Source organism: Xenopus laevis, chromosome 1S (assembly GCF_017654675.1).
Source record: "Xenopus laevis strain J_2021 chromosome 1S, Xenopus_laevis_v10.1, whole genome shotgun sequence".
NCBI classification, from domain to species: Eukaryota; Metazoa; Chordata; class Amphibia; order Anura; family Pipidae; genus Xenopus; species Xenopus laevis.
Window position 1 is genome coordinate 72,606,694 of NC_054372.1, and position 20,020 is coordinate 72,626,713.

At 35.9% G+C, this 20,020-nt stretch overlaps 1 protein-coding gene across 3 annotated transcripts in view; it reads left to right on the top strand.

Annotated features, from left to right (window-relative positions):
* The window catches only part of rbpms.S (RNA binding protein with multiple splicing S homeolog), a 129,502-nt gene that overhangs the window by 82,846 nt on the left and 26,636 nt on the right, over window positions 1-20,020 (top strand). For all 3 annotated transcript variants that reach the window (XM_041579727.1, XM_018243477.2, XM_018243478.2), the window contains exon 5: window positions 3,545-3,695. In XM_041579727.1, coding sequence (XP_041435661.1) covers window positions 3,545-3,695 — 151 coding nt within the window. The remainder of the gene's footprint in view (window positions 1-3,544; window positions 3,696-20,020) is intronic.

Here is a 20,020-nt window from a genome sequence, read left to right on the forward strand (position 1 = left end):
ACATGACCTATCCTTCATAAAGCCATGCTGATTGTTGCTCATAATGCCATTCATTAGGACAAAATTTTGAATGTGATCCCTTAACAAGCCTTCAAATAATTTGCCCACCACAGATGTCAAGCTTACTGGCCTATAATTGCCAGGCTGAGATCGTAATCCCTTTTTAAATATTGGAATAACATCAGCTTTTCTCCAATCCATAGGCACCATACCAGATGACAGTGAATCTGAGAAAATCAGAAATAGGGGCTGGTCTAAAACTGAACTAAGCTCTTAGAACCCGGGGGTGTATGCCATCAGGCCCTGGAGCCTTGTTTACATTAATTTGTATTAAAGCTTTTTGAATCATATCCTGAGTCAGCCACTGACTAGATTGAGCTGAACCATTCGTGCAGTTATTAAGTGAGCCTGTGAACCCAGACTCCTCTATTGTATACACTGAAGAAAAGAACTGATTTAACACATTTGCCTTATCTGTATCTGTTACAACCATACTGGTACCATTATTTAATGGAGCAACACTCTCAACCTGCATCTTTTTACTATTAATATATTTAAAAAACTTTTTAGGGTTAGTTTTCACCTCCACCGCAATTAACTCTTCATTTTTTTTCTTAGCCTTCAGGATTGCTGATTTACAACATTTATTACAGTGTTTATATTCATTAAATGCAGCTTCTGTCCCTACAGATTTGTAGTTTTTAAATGCCTTTCTCTTCTTTCCCATTAACATCTTTACCTCTGTATTAAGCCACACAGGATGATTCTTAGAGCTTCTACGTTTAGTCCTTAAGGGAATAAATTGAGAACAGTAATGATTTAATATCATTTTAAAGGACAACCATTTCTGTTCTGTGTTTTTAGCTGAAAACCTAATGCCCCAATCAATGCTCTGTAGGGCAGCCCTCAAGGCACTAAAATTAGCTTTGGCAAAATTCATGGTTTTTGTTGCCCCAGTATATTTTTGTTTTTTGCACCAGACATTAAAAGATATAACATTATGGTCACTATTACCCAGGGGTTCAATGACTTGCACATTTGCTATAAGTTCTGGGTCATTTGAGATCACTAAATCAAGAATAGCATTTTTTCTGGTAGGCTCCTCAACAACCTGTGCTTAAAAATTGTCGTGCAATAAGTTTATAAACTTGTTCCCATTAACTGATCTAGCAGTACTGTTGCTCCAGTCAATATCTGGGTAATTAAAATCCCCCATTATCATTACTTTACCTAAACTAGCAGCCTTTTCTATTTGCATTAGGAGCTTTGTCTCTTCCTACAATTAATTTGCTGGATTCTTTACAATTGGTGAAGAACTCCACCCATACGACTTCTGGCCCCTCATTTTCTAACACAACCTCCTCCTTTATATGAGCTTTTAAATCCTGCCTAACATACAGACATACCCCTCCTCCTTTTCTATTGCCTCTGTCCCTCCGAAACAAAGTATAGCCACTGATATTTACTGCCCAGTCATGCGACTCATTCAGCCATGTTTCGGCCACACCAATCACATCATATTTTCCTTCCATATATAAGTAATATTAGATAAAACATAAAATATAAGCATATTAGAAGTCACAGAGGAAGTCCAAGACCATATAACATCATGAATTTATATGATGAGCATTTTTATACAGGTAATGGAACCCTAGGGGGACTTCTAAAATCATATTTTACAACAGGGGTTACTTATAAGACACACATTTCAATGAGTCATATAATACAAGTGATATTACTAAGTGCAAGTTATAAATGATATCATTAACCAAATATTCATGCCCTTATTCATATTCTGAGCACCTGGGCAAACAAGGGAAAGTTGTGCTCACCACTAATTTTTAAAACCATTAGGCGGGGGTGCAATGAGGCTGTGACCACAAAATACATATAGACAGAGTCCTCTGCACTCAACCCATTATCAATATATTTAAGACAGAGACATTTTGTGCATACCGCTACTAAAAAATGCCTTACCCTTTAAACAAAACAGGGATTGTCCATATAGTGAGCATAGGACTGGCCAGATATGGGATGACTTTGACGTAGTTAGCCAGATTAGGCTTCAATTTATGTGGCTGAAAAAAAATTTCAAAAATTAAACAGGGAATTACAAACAGTTATTTTTAAATGTTATACTCTTGTATCTTTAATTTTTCATAGTGATGAGTCTCAATAAAATTCCAGTTATCCTAAGCTGAATATAGTGGCTGTTGGATGTCACTCAGGACATGTTTGGGAATGTGTAATAACAATTCCTAGATTCCTAAACACTGTTATAAATGACTGCAATCCTAAAATATAGCTTTTTTTATATAACAAAACTTATCATGTTGGGGGAGGCTACCAATAAACAAGAGAGAGAAAAATTTAAAACTTGTGTTAAAAACTAGTTGGTCATACAAGGGGCATTATTGTCTACTGAATAAGCATATTGTTGGCCATGCCTCTCCCATTCGTAGCCAAATAGGACTAACTGGTAATGCTGGAACCCTTTAAATGTATTTATATATTTCTGTTGCAATAATTGGCTAAACAAAACATTTTCTTGATTTCTCTGTATGCCCTTATAAGGTATTTTATAGTAAATATGCCTCAAGGTCCATTACAGTTTCTTACTGTAGCTGTAATTAAATTGTTTCCACAAGAATTGTTTAAACTCTTCTTTAATTTGTCAGCCACTAAGCAGATTTCCAAGAAAGGGCAAGAGTTTTATTATGTATTGTTTTGTTTATACAGTGCAGCCAATAAAGTGTATAAATCTGTACATGAGACATGCAGGGATCCTTGAACTGACAGTCTGTTTAGTAAGTAACAGATTACCAGCACTGCAAGTACTAGAGAAACGTATAAAAACAAAGTCTTTCTTTATTCTTTTGCAGCTGACTTATTATATTTCTTCCTTGATGTTAATAACACGTGTGGCGATGACAATATCGCCATTCAATGTTTCTAACAGGGATTATATTACTTGTACTGTAGATTACATTTATATTAAAAAATGTATCCAATTATACTTAGAATTAATTACCACATGAAAAGGAAAGAATAGCCTAAACTGAGGGCAAAGTCCCAGTTTGTACTCTGTAAAAGAGAATGTATTTTACTGCTCTTGCAACTGTAACACTGATAAACACACATTACAAGCAGGGCAAAGTCAGAAAATAACTTTTAGAATGAATTTAGGATAGTCTTTTACTTCAGCTCCAGCTTGTGCCATTTCTTCCCTATTTGCCATTCTCTTTCCATTCTATTTTCTTATTATATTCATTGAGCATAAACATGTCCTACAAGGACCTCTTCCCACTTAACTGCAAGCTGCAACCATTTAACAGCAATTTACTAACTAGCACCACCCTAATCTGGTGCTAATTTATACCCATGATTGCAGGTGGCATTTTTAGTAAAATAAATGTCATCCCCTTTTTTGGCATTTTTCATTACAAATTACCTTTACTACGCAGAATCATTGTCTCTTTGTATTGTACTACATTGTGGCTTTTATAGGAGTAAAAAATGTTCCCCTTTTTGTTGTTTATTTTAGGGAATCAGATTTGATCCAGAAATTCCTCAGACGTTACGCCTGGAGTTTGCAAAGGCAAACACAAAGATGGCCAAGAGCAAGCTTGTTGGTACCCCAAATCCCAGTGCACCTCAGCTGAATAGTGTACCTCAATTTATCTCCAGGGATCAGTGTAAGTGTTTAAACTCTGATATACTTTGTATGTAGATTACTCGGTCTGTTCTGTCAATTGCCATCATTAATAACATTGTGGTTCCATGCACAGCCATCAAGGCAAGCTCTGTTGAGTAAAGAGAGAACAATTCAAAATCACTGTGCAGAAAACACCTCAATTTTAAATCACCATTTATACTAGTAATGCTATTAAAAAGGCAGTAGAAAGATATAAATATTTTGTGTAAATAGTAAAATTGGGTCTGGTCCTTAACTCTGATATGGAGGCTTATATTCTAATTTGGTGTTACCCTGTATGTTGCCATACATGTGCAGAGACTCAATAGCATTGTCATGTTTTCCCAAAAGTCCATTCCAAACAACTGCTGATGGGTTTTCTACCAGTCACCCAAAATGTACAAGTTTCAACCAGTAACCCAAAATGTTACTGTTAATGTTGAGCACAAATTTGCATACTCAACATGATACATATTGCGCATGCAAAATTGTCAGGTAGGTATGAAACGTATCAGAACATATCCTTGAAAGCTGTTTGTGTCCTGAAGCTGACCACCCTACCTTTGTGAAATGCTCTTTTCATGCCACCATGAAAAAGATTGCAAAACAATATCAGTCTCTACAACATACTGGAACTGAGGCACTCAAAAACAATTTTAGTAGTTTTGCCCACTATATTTTGCTTATCCTAAAAAAACTAAAATTGCATCATTGTTTCCCATATGAATCTGTGAAAATGCAATTTTACGTGTTCTTCCTTTAGTCAATGTTTTCTGTTGAGAATTACTTGAACATTGTTCAAGGTGGAGTATTCCCATAGGCATCCGTTTGAAAGGATTTGGGTTATTTTGATGTTTTGAGCTACAAACAACTGCATAAGGCAAAAAATGTTCAACAATACTACATATGCCATAAGCCTTAGATAAACTTCCTAAAAATGTGTTTTCACAGAGGGAAACTCCCTTCTTGTATATAAAGAGGATTTGTTTTGCTTTTAAGAAGCATTATAATGAGTATATTAGTTTCAGCTGGGTTAGAGACATCCCCTAATAATTATTTACTTGCACTCTCACTTTCTGAAGCAAAGCAACCAAAACTACTGAATTTTTAGACTGGTGGACAGTTTTGCAATTAATTTTACAGCTGTGGTTTTATCTAACTGCAGCATTTACATTGCTGGACAATATGGTCAGTCTCCAGCTCTAGCCCATGGCTAGCAGAGAAAACTGGTTGTGTTAAGGAAGTAAAACTTAATATTGTTATCTTTACAGAGCTGATCTGCCTTGCACTTTCAGAGACTTTGTGGCATTATTTAACACTGTGATGTTATCAGTCTAGACCAAGTCTTAGGGGCAGATTTATCAAAGGTCGAGGTGAATTTTCAAATGAGAAAAATTCGGATTTCAAGCTATTTTTTGTGCACTTAGACTAGGGAATAGTCCAAATTCAATTCGAATTTGAACAAATGTATAATTTACTGTTTCTTTAAAAATTCGACTTCGACCATTCACCATCTAAAACCTGGCGAATTGCTGTTTTAGCCTATGTTTCTGTTTTTTTTTTTTTTTTTTTAAAAACGTTGATTCCTTCAAATACGGACCTATTTGATCGAAAACTTACCTATTCGACCAAAAAAAACTTTGACTTAATTTCAGTTAATTTCGAAATTTGACCCTTGATAAATATGCCCCTAAAAGTATATAAATGTAGAATTTCTTTTCTTTATTATTATACTTAAAGGACCAGTAACATCAAAAAATTAAATTGTTTAAAAGTAATAAAAATATAATGCAGTGTTGCCCTGCACTAGTAAAACTGTTGTGTTTGCTTCAGAAACATTACTATTGTCTATATAAATAAGCTGCTGTGTAGCCATGGGGGCAGCCATTCAAAGGAGAAAAGGCTCAAGTTACACAGCAGACAGCAGATAAGCTCTGTCTGTCTAATGGTGTTATCTGTTATCCATTATCTATCCTGTGCCATTTAGCCGTTTTTCAATTTCCGCCATTGCTACACAGCAGCATGTTTATATGAACTATAGTAGTGTTTCTGAAGCAAACACATCCGTTTTACCAGTGCAGGGCAACACTACATGATATTTTCATTACTTTAAAACACTTTCAGTTTTTGGTGTTACTGTTCCTTTAATAATAAAGACATTTTTTTTTAAATTGAATAGAAATTGAAATTTAAATCGACAACACTTTTACAATAATATTGATAATTACATGGTTGCAATTAAAGTATGATCACAGTTTCTGACAACTAAGAAAATATTACCAGGAATTCAACATTGTAGCCTAGCCCTCAGTTTATGTAAGGAAGGAAGGAAGCTTAATTCTAAATGAGCATAATATAATTTTTTTAAGGAGGGCTGGTATAAATTTGAAATAAACAATTACCTTCATTGTTCATTGTTTTTTTTTTCATTCCATAAATGAAATCAGAAAGGTGCGTAAAAGTGATGGGTTTCCTGGCAAACATCCATCCATCTTTTTTCACCCATATGACACTTTAATGGCAGTAGGTTTGCCAGAAGCATTTGTTTGATTTGTCAGGGTAATCAAACTCTCTGGCAGGGCCTGAACAAATTCATTGTAGTAACATTTGTGTAATATTCTCCCATTTCCTTGTACATTCACCATTATTTGTGAGATGTGTTGCAACATGTTGGGGCATGGGTTTAGGTAACTATATATTCTTAATATGGAGCAATATCATAGTGCTGCTAAGAGTTAAAAAAGAACACCACATAGATTACTGTTACTCAATGGGAACATTAACATTTCAGAAAAGAGTAGCTGCTATGTTTGCATCCATTTACAGTATGCAGTAATAATGCCCTTACATAATATCCTGTATGTGTTTTTTACTCTGTTCTTAACCGTATAGTAATATTTTGCTTGTGATTGTTGCTGGCTTATTGATATCTGCAGCTTTTAGGGGCACTGTTTTCGTTTTATTAGAAGTAAATATGAAAGATATATTTTTGTTAAAAGTCACAACAGCTACTAGTGTGACACGCGGTTTTATCTTGGTGAAAATGAGGAAATATGATCCTGCTGAACAAACCTACAAGACATCTGTGGATGAACCAATTATGAAGTACAAGTTCAAGGCTGATGGATTCTAAATACTGACCCTCAGAAATAGTTTCTGCTTTGCCTCATGTTAATTCTGGCAGTAATTCCTGTTCCATTTTGCTGCTGTTCTTGTAAAGTACAATTCACTGTAAATATTTTGTAATCCAGACATTGTTTGGATACATTTCAGTCTCTGCTTTTGTTTGATTTACAATAAGAAGCATTTTGTTTTAGCAAGTCAGAGGGTCTTTTCACTGCTATAATTGTTTTAGAAGCACTGGCAGGTGATGTCTGGTGTGGCACTGACACTGGCTAGAATGTTGGTTAGAATTATGGCTCCATTTGGAGGTAGAAAAGTAAACTGAATGTTTTTGTTTGATTCGAATAATTGTGTGTAGGTTTATTCTTTTTTTTATATAGTGCTGTTTGTATACACAGTGCTCTACATTTAGGGGCCGATTCACTAACTTCGAGTGAAGAATTAGAAGTAAAAAAACTTTGAATTTCGAGTCGTTTTTTGTGCTCCTTGACTATCGAATTGGCGTAAATTCTACTCAGGCGAATTTACGCCAATTCGATAGTCGAGGAGCACAAAAAACTACTCGAAATCGAAGTTTTTTTACTTCTAATTCTTCACTCGAAGTTAGTGAATTGGCCCCTAAGTATTTTTATGGATCTTGCTTTATAAAACTTTGCGAACATTTCATCAGTGCATTAAGTCAGCCACATATACCAATGTTCCTGTTATTGGGGTATTATTGGGGTACATTGCTCTCATACAAAGCAGGGTTGATGCGTCTGTTAAATCCAAGTCTGATATTGATTGTCTCAAACACCAAACCTGAAACCTCAGCAGGGCAGAATTTCAAACAGAATGTCTGTGATCTGATAGCAACAAAGACTGATCTGTGAAAGGGTGTGAAGGGTTAAATACATGTAGTGATTGGGCTTGATTTACATAGCAGGTGCCCCTAGGCCCGTTGCCGTTCATTGCCCCTGTCCCCTTCCTTTGTGCACATGCGTACTGGGGGTTGGTGCACTGGAAATTTTAAAAACTATTGTATCTCCTGCAAATCCCCAGTGTTTCCTAACCAATGCTGGTGTGGTTGGGCAGCATGCCGTCCTAGGCCCGGGGCTTTGTAGCCTTTCCACAAATCCAGGCCATAAGGACAAAACCAACCAAACCGCCAAACCTTATTGTAGTACAGGTATGGGAGCAGTTATCCAGAAACCCGTTATCCAAAAAGCTCCAATTTACAGAAAGCCCATCTGCCATAGATGCCATTTTATCCAAATAATCCAAACTTTCAAAAAGAATTTCTCTGTAATAATAAAACAATACCTTCTACTTTATCCAAACTAAGATATAATGAATCCTTATTGGAAGCAAAGCCAGCCTATTGGATTTATTTCATGTTTACATTATTTTCTAGTAACATAATAACATAGTAAGATAGTAAGTAAGGTTGAAAAAAGTCACACGTCCATCAAGTTCAACCTTTTTTTTATATATCTGCCTAACTGCCAGTTGATACAAAGGAAGGCAAAAAACCTATCTGAAGCCTCAATAATTTGCCTCAGAGGGGGAAAATATTCCTTCCTGACTCCAAAATGGCAATCGGACTAGTCCCTGGATCAACCCTGTATTCCCTCACTTGCTAAAAAGCTATCCAACCCCTTTTTGAAGCTATCTAACATATAAGCCTGCACAACTGATTCAGGGAGAGAATTCCACATCTTCACAGCTCTCACTGTAAAAAAATACTTCCGAATATTTAGGCTGAACCTCTTTTCTTCTAATCGGAATGGGTGACCTCGTGTCAGCTGGAAAGACCTACTGGTAAATAAAGCATTAGAGAGATTTGTATATGATCCCCTTATACATTTATGCATAGTTATCAAATCACCCCTAAGATATGAAGCTCCAAATTATGGAAAGATCCATCATTGGTAATACCCCAGGTCCCGAGCATTCTGGATAACAGGTCCCACACCTGTACAGGAAAAGTATCAGTTGTCCAAAAACTTATCTAAAAAGCCACTTCCCATATAGTTATAGTATAAGCCTATAGTTATAGTATAAGCCTTTCTTATTTAAATTATTATCCTTTATTATATGGTAGACAGATATTGTTTGGCATTTTTTTAGTAGAAATGGTGCCTCATATTACAAAAGAAAACAGAAAGATCTCTTATATGGGAAAAAAGTACTGCACTTTGTACCATGGATGCAGCACTTTTTGCTCCATAATGGAGTATATAGAATATAGCTCAATCTTAAAAATAAGATTCATCATTACAGTACCTGTTAATTATATAGAACTTACACATTTATGCAGCACTTTATAGAAATTTTATATCATTCACATCAGTCCTTGGCCCAGTGAAGTGTTCAATCCAAGGTTTCTATCATATTCACACATAGTGGGTCAATTTTATATGGAGTCAGTTAATGCCTGTATGATTTTAGCATGTGGGAGGAAAGCTAGAATACCCTGGAAACCCATGCAGACCAGAATATACATAGAGTGATTTTGTTGTTGTACCTAATTGTATGTATTGCTATGATAAACAAGATCTTTCACATAAAAAACATTTCTGATATATGTAAATCATTCTTTAAAAATAAAAATAGATAGTTGCAGTGGAAACACTTGTGTGCAGCAAGCTTTTGAGATTATAGTAAATGCCTTGCTGAGGAAGCTAATCTTTACCCTAGGGAATAGTATGCATGCTTATGATTGCATTTGTGACATGAGAACCTTTTGAAAATCTTTCTTAAACTCTCTTTTAAAATCTCTTCATGTCAGCTGGGCATTCATGCTAGACAATTGCATATTTTAAACAGTAGTGGTTCCAGTGTTTTCAGTGGGACAGCCCTGCCTTTGACAGCTCAAACTGCAGTCCCTCATTTGTACTGGAAAGTCACGATTTTCTCTGCACTGAACAGCTAAAAAAAGATACAATGTTTCTAACTTAATGGCTTTTGGCAGATGCCCAGAACAGCCACAGCTGCAGATAAGATACATTTGTAACAATTGTAAGATAAGCAAATAAGCAATTGTAACAATATAAGATAACAGGTCTCTTGGGAGAAGTTAGACTCACAGCATAAAGGGCAATTCACCTTCATTAGCAAAACTGTAATAACTGGAAAAAAACAGAGAAATATGTTCAAACTGCCTAAATTTTGTAAAATGAGCATGGTAATGAGGGGACAGAGGTAGAAGACAACTAAGACTGCTCAGAATAGGCAATTTTATAACATACTAAAATCTAACCTAAGGGTGAACTACACCTTCAAGATTCTTTTATTATAGCAAACACTCAAAAGAAAGAAAAAGTTTTGAAACTGAACAGCAAGACACATTATAAAATGGCCTAGCATTAAAGGAGACCTATCACCCAAAAGTGCTTCCCCCACTGGAGGTGCAGGCTAAAACAACCCTTACTTCAGATTGGGAAAACAAAAGTTTCTTTTAAAAGCCATCTGTGAATAGTAAACTGGCATGTTTAATGACATGCATGCACAAGTATGATGCAATGCGCACATAATAAATGACAGTTGAGGCACTATTTTCAGAGCCCCAACATGGCTGCCAAACCAGGAGCTGAGGCTTAGTGCTCAGGGACCTTTTTTTTTTGGGAGAACCAGAGAGTGGGCTGTATTAGCCTGCACCTCTGGCTGGGGAAAAAAATTTTGGGTGATAGGTGCCCTTTAAATACACTGGGAGCACACAGTTGAACCAGAAACCAGGGTATCAGTTTATCGCCATTGAGTGTTCTAATCACAGAGAACAATAACAGTGGAAATTACCGAAAGTATCACCCAGTTATTGCTGGGAATATGGTGCAGTGATAGTAAGGAATTTCATGCTCACACTAATTATTTTTTTCTACTTTGTAAAGAGATTATTTTTTCCTGGCTAAGGATATGACAAGAAAATGCTAGTTAGCTATATGCTTTATCCCAGTAAGATAAAAAGTACCAGATTAAAGAGGAACAAACATGTTTAAATGATTTATTTTGTAAAATGGGCCGATATCAAAAAATACTTGGGCTATATGTGGCCAAAATTAGTTTTAAGCTTTCTTTGTTTACAAGGAATACATAAACTTGGTTAGTTGTCTGTGCTCTTTTTCTTGGAGGTTTTCTGTCCTGATTACACTAAGAGCAATGGCATCTCGTATATCTTGTTACCAAGGTGGTTTTTAGTGTAAAGGTCCCCATAGACGCAAAGATTTCTCTTGCCGAACGACCGATTTTAGTGAAGTCCGACCAATCCTTCGAAATTATCGTGAGGCTAGTGAGATTCGAACGATCAAACATCTTACGATTTTTCGGCCGACATCTATCAGGAAATTGATCGGCCAGGTTCAAAAATCTTTGTTGGTTCCAGTGCACTCTATCTATGTTTGCAGGGCCAAGCAGGCAGCTACCCTTTGTTTTCCTGGCAAATTGGTCTTTTTAGTTGATGGACAATTCGTACGATCGTTCCGAGATAATCGTGATCGGATCTTTTAAAAATCTCTACATCTATGGCCAGCTTAAGTCAGGGTTGTTCAAAAGGTAGATCGGGATCTACAGTAGACCTTTAGCTGGTGATCAGTAGATATCAAGACAAACAGCTTGTCTAAATCACCCGCCTGTTTCATGCTTTTCATTCAGATATTTATTATGGTAAAGTTACCTAAGAAATGGTTATTTTATTAAATATAGAAATACAGGTATAGGACCTGTTGTCCAGAATATTCGGGACCTGGGGTTTTCCGGATAATGGATCTTTCCATACTTTGGATCTTCATACCGTAATTTACTTTAAATAAACCCAATAGAATTGTTTTGCTTCCAATAATGATTGATAATATCTTAGTTTGGATAAAGTACAAGTTACTGTTTTATTATTAAAGAGAAAAAGGAAATCCCTTTTAAAAATCCAGATTATTTGGATAAAATGGAGTCTATGGGAGACGGCCATTAAGTAATTCAGAGCTTATGGATATCGGGTTTTCGGATAACAGATCCCATACCTGTATACACTTTCTTAAAAAAGAATATTTAAGCAATATTTTCCATGAAACAGAATTCTAACAATGCTTTTATGGATGTAGATCATAATGGGAATTCATCACTAAAAGTAGACCTTGTACTAGTAAAGTATGGGCACTACTGTTGTATGTTAACAGATGTAACTGAAACTGGCAGGATAGGTTTAAGAAAGTATATTATGAGATATTAAGAGAAGTATGAGCATTTATCGAAGCAAGGGTACACCCCTTTGAAGTGATTATATTTTATTGCATTAATTGGGAACCTTCAAGTCCTCGAGGGTCTCACATGTGTCTCCTGATAAATACTGTCCAGAAAGTCAACAAAGGCATACTGCATATAGAGGGCCCCATGTTGGGCATCACAGTTATAAAGGGACGCCATTCTCTCTTTTTTTGTAGAAATGTGAAATCATCTATACGGAAAACTATTCTGGCATACTTTTATGGTACATTTTATTAAATTTTTTACCATTACCACAAATTTTATGGAGGAGTCCATTTACTGGCCAAACAACATTTGAGCTGCTATCTACTGGCCTTATTGTATGTGTTTTCTAACCCAGTAGGAAGCAGAAGGAGATGATAAGGAAGCTTGTGTCTTGGAAACAATGGCAGCCCAAATTATATTATAATCCTTGTAGATTTTGCTGACACATACCAGTACCAGTATACTAGTTCTATAGATTATATGTTCTGTAGATTATATGTTTCCAGGTTACATGTAACCCTCTGAATGCTATATTTGTTCACTTTGTTTTTAGCCAAAACACATTGGTACATAACACTTCTGCATTAGACTCTCTGTTCAAACCATCAAAACATAGTAATTTAGGATGAAAAAAGATATATGCCCATTGAGTTCAATCTTTTGGATTAAACAAAACCTGCCTAACTACTAAAAAATCTTACTTTAAATGCAGACTGTAGTCGTTTAGTTTAGGGTCACTTCTTATTGCAGTTAGATGGCCAGCATTTCGTAATTTCCTAGCAGATTGCTTTATTTCATTTTCCATCACAGGAGATTGAGTTTGTCTTGTTTTTTTTTTTTACTTCAGTGCAAATGTAACTAGTGAGTCAGCTCCAAAGCATCTGTTTAAACTAAACTATAAATGAACCTTAAATACACTTTGGTATGTGTAATGCTCTTAAAAGCCTTGAGAGCAATAAATTGTCAAGTTAAAGCCGAAGACGACTCTTGGCTTTGATATTCATTTATCTTGGTTTCTCATTGCAAATTACGGTTTCAATCGTTTTTTATTGAGAAATTTTTCAACAGACATTAAAGGTCAAACTTTATATTTTGACATATCCATATTAGTAAGATAGTTACATTTTTAATACAAAGAAAGTTAAGAAGTTTTAGTATAATAGCATCAATTCTCTAAGTAATTCTGAAGGATCTAGTAAAGAATTTATTTACATAGATGTATATCAGTAGTGCATCTATATATTGTATGCATCAAATATTATTAAATGCTATTAATATTAATAACTTTTGTAAAGTAAACTAAGGTTATGGTCATCTATTCTATGATATACATTTACGTCTATTATTTCCAGATTTGGCAGAAGTGTTTTTAGCTTTTCTATCAGTTATCAGTTAACACAAAATCAGATGAGAATGCAAATATTAAGCTGTATGTTGCAGTTTCTGTTATTGTTGCCATAGTTCAGTGATGAAACTGTACTGCAGCTTATTAAAACAGTCTAGTATATCATATATATAGCTGATAAATTATTTTCCTTTGTGGATATGCATAAGGTTGTATATTCAGTTCTCTATAAAATATTTGTCTATATAACAACTATACAACTGTTTAACTAATCTATACTACTTGGTCCCAATTAGATTTTTCCAGAGCATGAGAAATGTACATTTACATGCAACCTCAAGTGATGATGAAGACTGATCATGATGAGGCCTATGGATATGTACATTCAGTGAGAGAGTGTTAATACATCAGAATTCCAGCAGTTTGGATTCCTTATACACAGTGGGCCATAGACTTGCCCTTCCCAAGAAAGACCGCAGATTACCACATTTAATTGACCAGGATTTTTCAGCTAACAAGTTAAACTCTACCCTTTTTAAAATTTCTTTAAGTGTTGGAATAGTTAGTGATTTCCAATAAACAGCTATGAGATTCCTAATTACCACAAAGATATGATTTATAATCAGTCTTTCCTGGGGGGGCAAATCCATAGTACCCAAGTGAAACAAAGCCATACCAGGGGGGATTGAATGGAGTGACATAGGTAATTGTTTAAGAAATTGCTCAATATCAACCCAGAGTTTAGTAAGTTTAGGACAACTCCAAAAAATATGTGTCATGGAACCCGTCTGGTTGTAACCTCTCCAACATAAAGGTGATGTTTTAGAGTCAAATTTTGAGATTTTATCAGGGGTCATGTACCATTGCCAAATACTTTTAAGAAGATTTTCATGATGATTAACACAGTGTGACGACCTCTTCAAAGACCTGACAGCCATTTCCCATTCTTCTATACTAATTTCAGATTGAAGCAAGTCTTGCCATTTATTCAGCTGCCATTTTGGGGCTTTTTCTTTCAAATCTATAAGTATTCTGTAGAAAATGGGTGTACCTTTTAAATGTAATCCCTCTGGCTTAAGAAGTTTATTGATTTTGGGAGTTAAGGTAATTGGGTTAGTTGGATATCTAGTTAAGAATTTATGTATTTTCGAATATAGGGGTCTATCAGATGTTGGGATATTATATGATGACATAAGTTCTTCAAACGGTTTAATATCAGAATCTGTCAATAGATCTTCTACTGATGTTATCCCACAAGCAACCCAGTTTTCTAAGTTAATATTTTTAATGACAGTATATAAAACTGTCAAAGATGTGGAGGATGGCATAGCTAAGGTATCTCTTCTGCACAATTTTATCATCTCCTTCCATATTCTGAGTGTATTAGCTGTTATTGGGTTTCTGATATTTGGATTAACCTTCCAAGTCAGTCTGGACTCAAGAAAAAGTTTATATGAATTATATGGTAGTTGTTCTTCCTCAATAGAAAGCCATTGTTTGGAAGTATCATTAGTCCAAACTGACCTGGATTGGTCCAAAATAGTTGCTTTATAATACAGCTCAATATTGGGGACACCTAGACCTAGATTAGAGGTATGCGAAGTCAAGATTTTATTAGAAAATCTAGATTTTTTGTTCATCAGAACAAATTTATTTAGCATTTTTTGGAGGGTAATAAAAAACTTTTGAGGGATTCTTATTGGGAGGTTCCTAAATAGATATAGAAGTTGGGGGAGTATTATCATTTTAAAGGCAGCTGATCTGCCTAGCCAAGAAAATTCTAATTTAGCAAGAGCTTCTAAGTTATTTTTAAATTTAGTTAACCAGGGGTTGTAATTTTCTCTATAAAGTTGGGCAATTGTAGGGGTTAGTTGTATACCGAGATATTTTAAGGATTTATTACTCCATGAATATTGACATGATTTTTTAAGGGTATCTATAGCATGTTGGGGGACATAACATGGAAGAATGGTTGTCTTATCTTGATTTAATTTGTAAAAAGATATCTTTGAAAAGTTTTCCAATTCTTTGTTTACATTTGGCAATGATACAAGAGGTTTTTGAAGATACAAAAGGATATCGTCTGCATACAAGCCTAGTTTGGTATTAGATTTTTCTAATTGTATGCCATGTATTGATGAGTTGTCTCTGATTTTTTGGGCTAATGGTTCGAGAGTTAAGTTAAAGATTAGTGGCGAAAGTGGGCAACCTTGACGGGTTCCATTCTTGATATCAAAGGGGGAAGACAGTGATCCAGATGTCAACACTCTAGCAGATGGTTGTGTGTAGAGAGCCAGTATCGCCTTGTGCAGGAAATCAGGGAGACCAAATTTTGTTAACACCCTAGACAAATACAACCAGTTAACTCTGTCAAACGCCTTCTCCGCATCTAAAGAGACGAGGAGAGTAGGCGTTCGACAGAGCTTAAGTTTATGTAGTAGAGCTAGAACCTTACGTGTACCATCACTTGTGGTTCTACCTTTTATGAATCCAACCTGATCAGGGTGAATTAGTTGAGGCATGAAGGGGGCCAACCTATTAGCTATTACTCTAGCGTAGATTTTTATATCTGTGTTTAGCAAGGATATTGGTCTATAATTGACTGGATCTGTTGGGTCCTTCCCTTCTTTGGGTATTGTTGAAATAATAGCTGACAGAGATTCCTTAGGAAAGGCACCGTGGGTTGTGACCTCGTTAAACAAGTCTGTAAGGGGTTTAGCTAATATGCTTACAAATTTTTTAAAATAATCATTAACAAAACCATCAACACCAGGTGCCTTATCTTTTTTCAGGGATCCTATAGCAGATTCGACTTCTTGCTGATCAAAAGGGACTGACAAATAATTTTGCTCGAGTTCTGAAAGGGATGGAAGTTCTACATTTTCTAAATATTTATCAATCCCATGGGTAGATGGAATATGATTTTCTGGATTGTTCTCTAGGTTGTAAAGTTCCTCATAATAGGTGGCTAATGCGTCTGCTATATCTCTAGGGTGATGTACTTCTATTTTCGTCTCATTGCAAATTAAAACAAGAGATTTTCAATATTGGTCTCTATGTTTCCATTCAGGTTTTGCCACGCGTCAAAATTGGTGAGCACATTAAAATTGTTGTGTGCATTTAAAATTGTCGCACGTCAAAATTTTTCGGACACCCATTGACTTTAATGCATTTGGACTAGGGATGCACCGAATCCTGGATTTGGTTTGGGATTCGGCCAGGATTCGGGCTTTTTCAGCAGGATTCGGTATCCGAATCCTAATTTGCATAAAACAAGGAAGTAAAAAATGTTGTCCTTCCCACCCCTAATTTGCATATGCAAATTGAATATGCAAATTAGGATTCAGATTCGGTTCGGTATTCAGTCGAATCTTTCGCCAAGGATTCGGGGGTTCGGCCAAATCCAAAAAGTGGATTCAGTGCATCCCTAATTTGGACAAAAGAGTGGCGCATAAAAAAATTGGCCCTCTTGTCTAAATTGTTGCACATCAAAATTATTTTGACGCCCATTGACTTCAATATGTTCCACAATTTTTTCCAGGGTTTCGCAAAATTTTCCCGAAACGGGACATATTCACCCGTCACTACTGGACAGTTGTGGAACTGTTTCCTTTTCATAAACTTAAACCCAGAGGAAATGATGAAAGAAGCAAATAGCTTCCCCCGAGCCTTTGTGCTTAAAGAACAAGGAAAGTGTTAATGGTATGGGGTGGTACATTGTATCTGCATTTTTGCATTTCTCTTAAACATATGTGCTACCCCTTGAGCATTTATAATAAGCATGCTGTCTAGACAGTTAGTTCATTGCATCTTGGTCAGGAAAGCAAATACTGCAAGACAAAAGTCAGTGATTTGGATGACATAGGGAAGATTACTGCTATACCATTTATAATTTTTTGTCTTTTAATATAATAAAACAAAATCATCCGATGCTCATGCACTGTACTAAACCAATAGAGTATCAGTTGGTGTGCAGCAGAATTAATTATATAACTTATAACAACTTGTTTGGAAAGGAAACCCATAAAGAATTCTGTTTCGTTGCACCAACCCACAAACTAGCTGTCAGTATTCTTGTTGTGACTAAAACTTATAATAGTAAATAAAACTAAAACCAATAATCATTATTAATAATCTATGGGCATACATGAGCCAACACAAAAACACACATTAAAATGAACATGTAAAAATGATCTCCATGTTTCCTGATAGGTATTACGTTGATTCTCATTGTTCTTCTCTGCTCCACTCACATTAAGCAATTGTTTTGGACAAGAAGCATTAGAAGATGCTTCCTGCATCAGTAAATAAATCTTTTGTCATCATGTCTGTTGCCTGAACAGACAGGACTGCCGAGTGTGCTCCTGTTACACATTCATAACTGCTGCCTATATCATGACATTTAAAAAAAAAAATTATATTCATGTATGGGAAGGTATATGTTCCCTAGAAACATCTGGGTAATGCCCATTTATGAGGCTGTTGGATTTAGACACCTTTAAGAATGTGTACATATGTGGTATCACATAGGAGAACACTGGAGTATACAATCTCTAAGTATGAAAAAAAAAGATTTTGCTATGTATTAGTGACGTCCACAAATTATATTAGTAATAAGCAAAGTTTGTCCTTTCACACAGCAACAAGTCAGAACATATGCTCCTATGGGATGTTAGAAAACATAGGAAGCAAAAATAGTGTCCATTTAAACAGTTCCATGAGAACACAATAAATAGCCCATGGGTTTATATATGGCCTTGTTTTTTTTCCCAGAACTTGGAAATCAAGCTGGGACACAGCCCCCATCCTTGTTTCCTTGCCGGGAACATTTTTAACATTGCATTTTGCTTGTGAGAAGAAATCCTCTTGGGATTTAAACTGGCTCAATAACTATGATATCTGCTGTAATGTTAAACTTAATGAGCAGGAAATACAACGCTATTAGGCTTTGTAACTGCCCAAGTGGAAAAATGCCTATTGTAGCTAGAATGACTTAGCTTTCAACATCTCAAGCAAGATTTGATGATATATTATATTTTTCATGTTAATGATTTGCTTTCTGAGCATACGAGCATACAACCTTTGTGGGACTAGATCTTGTTTAAAACCTGAGAATCCACCAACCACAACAAACTCCACAACATCATTCATTTCTTAACCTGAATAGGTCCCCTGCCATTATAGACAAATGGCAGGGGACCTTTTTACCCATAAAGAGGATCACTGTATCAGAGGCCACCCCTTTAGACAAGAAGAAAAGAGCTTTCATTTGAAGCAACGTAGGGGGTTCTTCACAGTCAGGACAGTGAGGTTGTGGAATGCACTGCCGGGTGATGTTGTGATGGCTGATTCAGTTAATGCCTTTAAGAATGGCTTGGATGATTTTTTGGACAGACATAATATCAAAGGCTATTGTGATACTAAGCTCTATAGTTGGTATAGGTATGGGTAGATAGAATTTGATTAAAAGTAGGGAGGGGTGTATGTATGGATGCTGGGTTTTCATTTGGAGGGGTTGAACTTGATGGACTTTGTCTTTTTTCAACCCAATTTAACTATGTAACTATGTAACTATGTGTGCATGCATAGAAGAAGGCACATATTCCCACACAAACATTGGGGTCAATTTGTCCACCATTATGGGTAAGGTTACACTGGGAGATTCGGGGGGAGATTTAGTTGCCCGACGACTAATTGACTCTTCTTTGGGGCGACTAATCTCCACAAACTGCTTTCCCCCCAAAGAAGAAGCGATTAGCTGTCGGGCGACTAAATATCCCCGGATCTCCCAGTGTGACCTTACCCTAAGGAGTGCTCTTGGACTTCCATTCATCTTATGTGTAAAAATCTGTAGGCATGAGGTCCCATCACTTGTTACTTGTTAAAATAACACAGAATATCAAACTAGTTATAAAAATTACTAATATTATGAAGTAAAGACAAAAATACTCTGCCAAAAATACTCTAACAGTTAATCATCAATCTATAATTTATATAGATTTACTGCCACCAAATTGTTGGCTGATCATTAGCCATGATGAGCTTTATAGCAGCAATTACATTACATTACATGAACATTCTGTGCATACAATAAATAACACCCAAATACCTTACTGGATATTTCATTAAAGGATATATTTTAATATAAATGACAATATAACCGCTGCTCATAAATAAGCATAATGTACATGTGCATGTTCCTCTTCTAACTAACATTATGGAAATGTGATAATATGAAAATATTATGTGATGGTCAAGAAGACAATGGAATTACATCATTAGGATGTGGTCAACAAATCAGAGATAATACGCATCATTTACCATTTATTGTACAGCACTGTGGACTATTTTGTCTCTTTATAAATAAATGCTAATAATAATTGATAATGAAAAATAACACCCCATAGTTTTCATTCAGGGTGGACTTGCTGCAGGGGCATTGTTCCACTCTGCACCTTGTTTGATAACCCAGATAAAGGAACAATTACGTCAGGAGGTGGGGTGATGATGTTTGGGGGTGGGACCCTGACATCAGGGACCTGTGATGTTTGGATGCCCCCTATCACACCCGGATTTGTGGCGAAGCCACAAAGGCCAGGGCGGCAAAATATTAGGGACAGCATGCCGCCCAGCTGCTT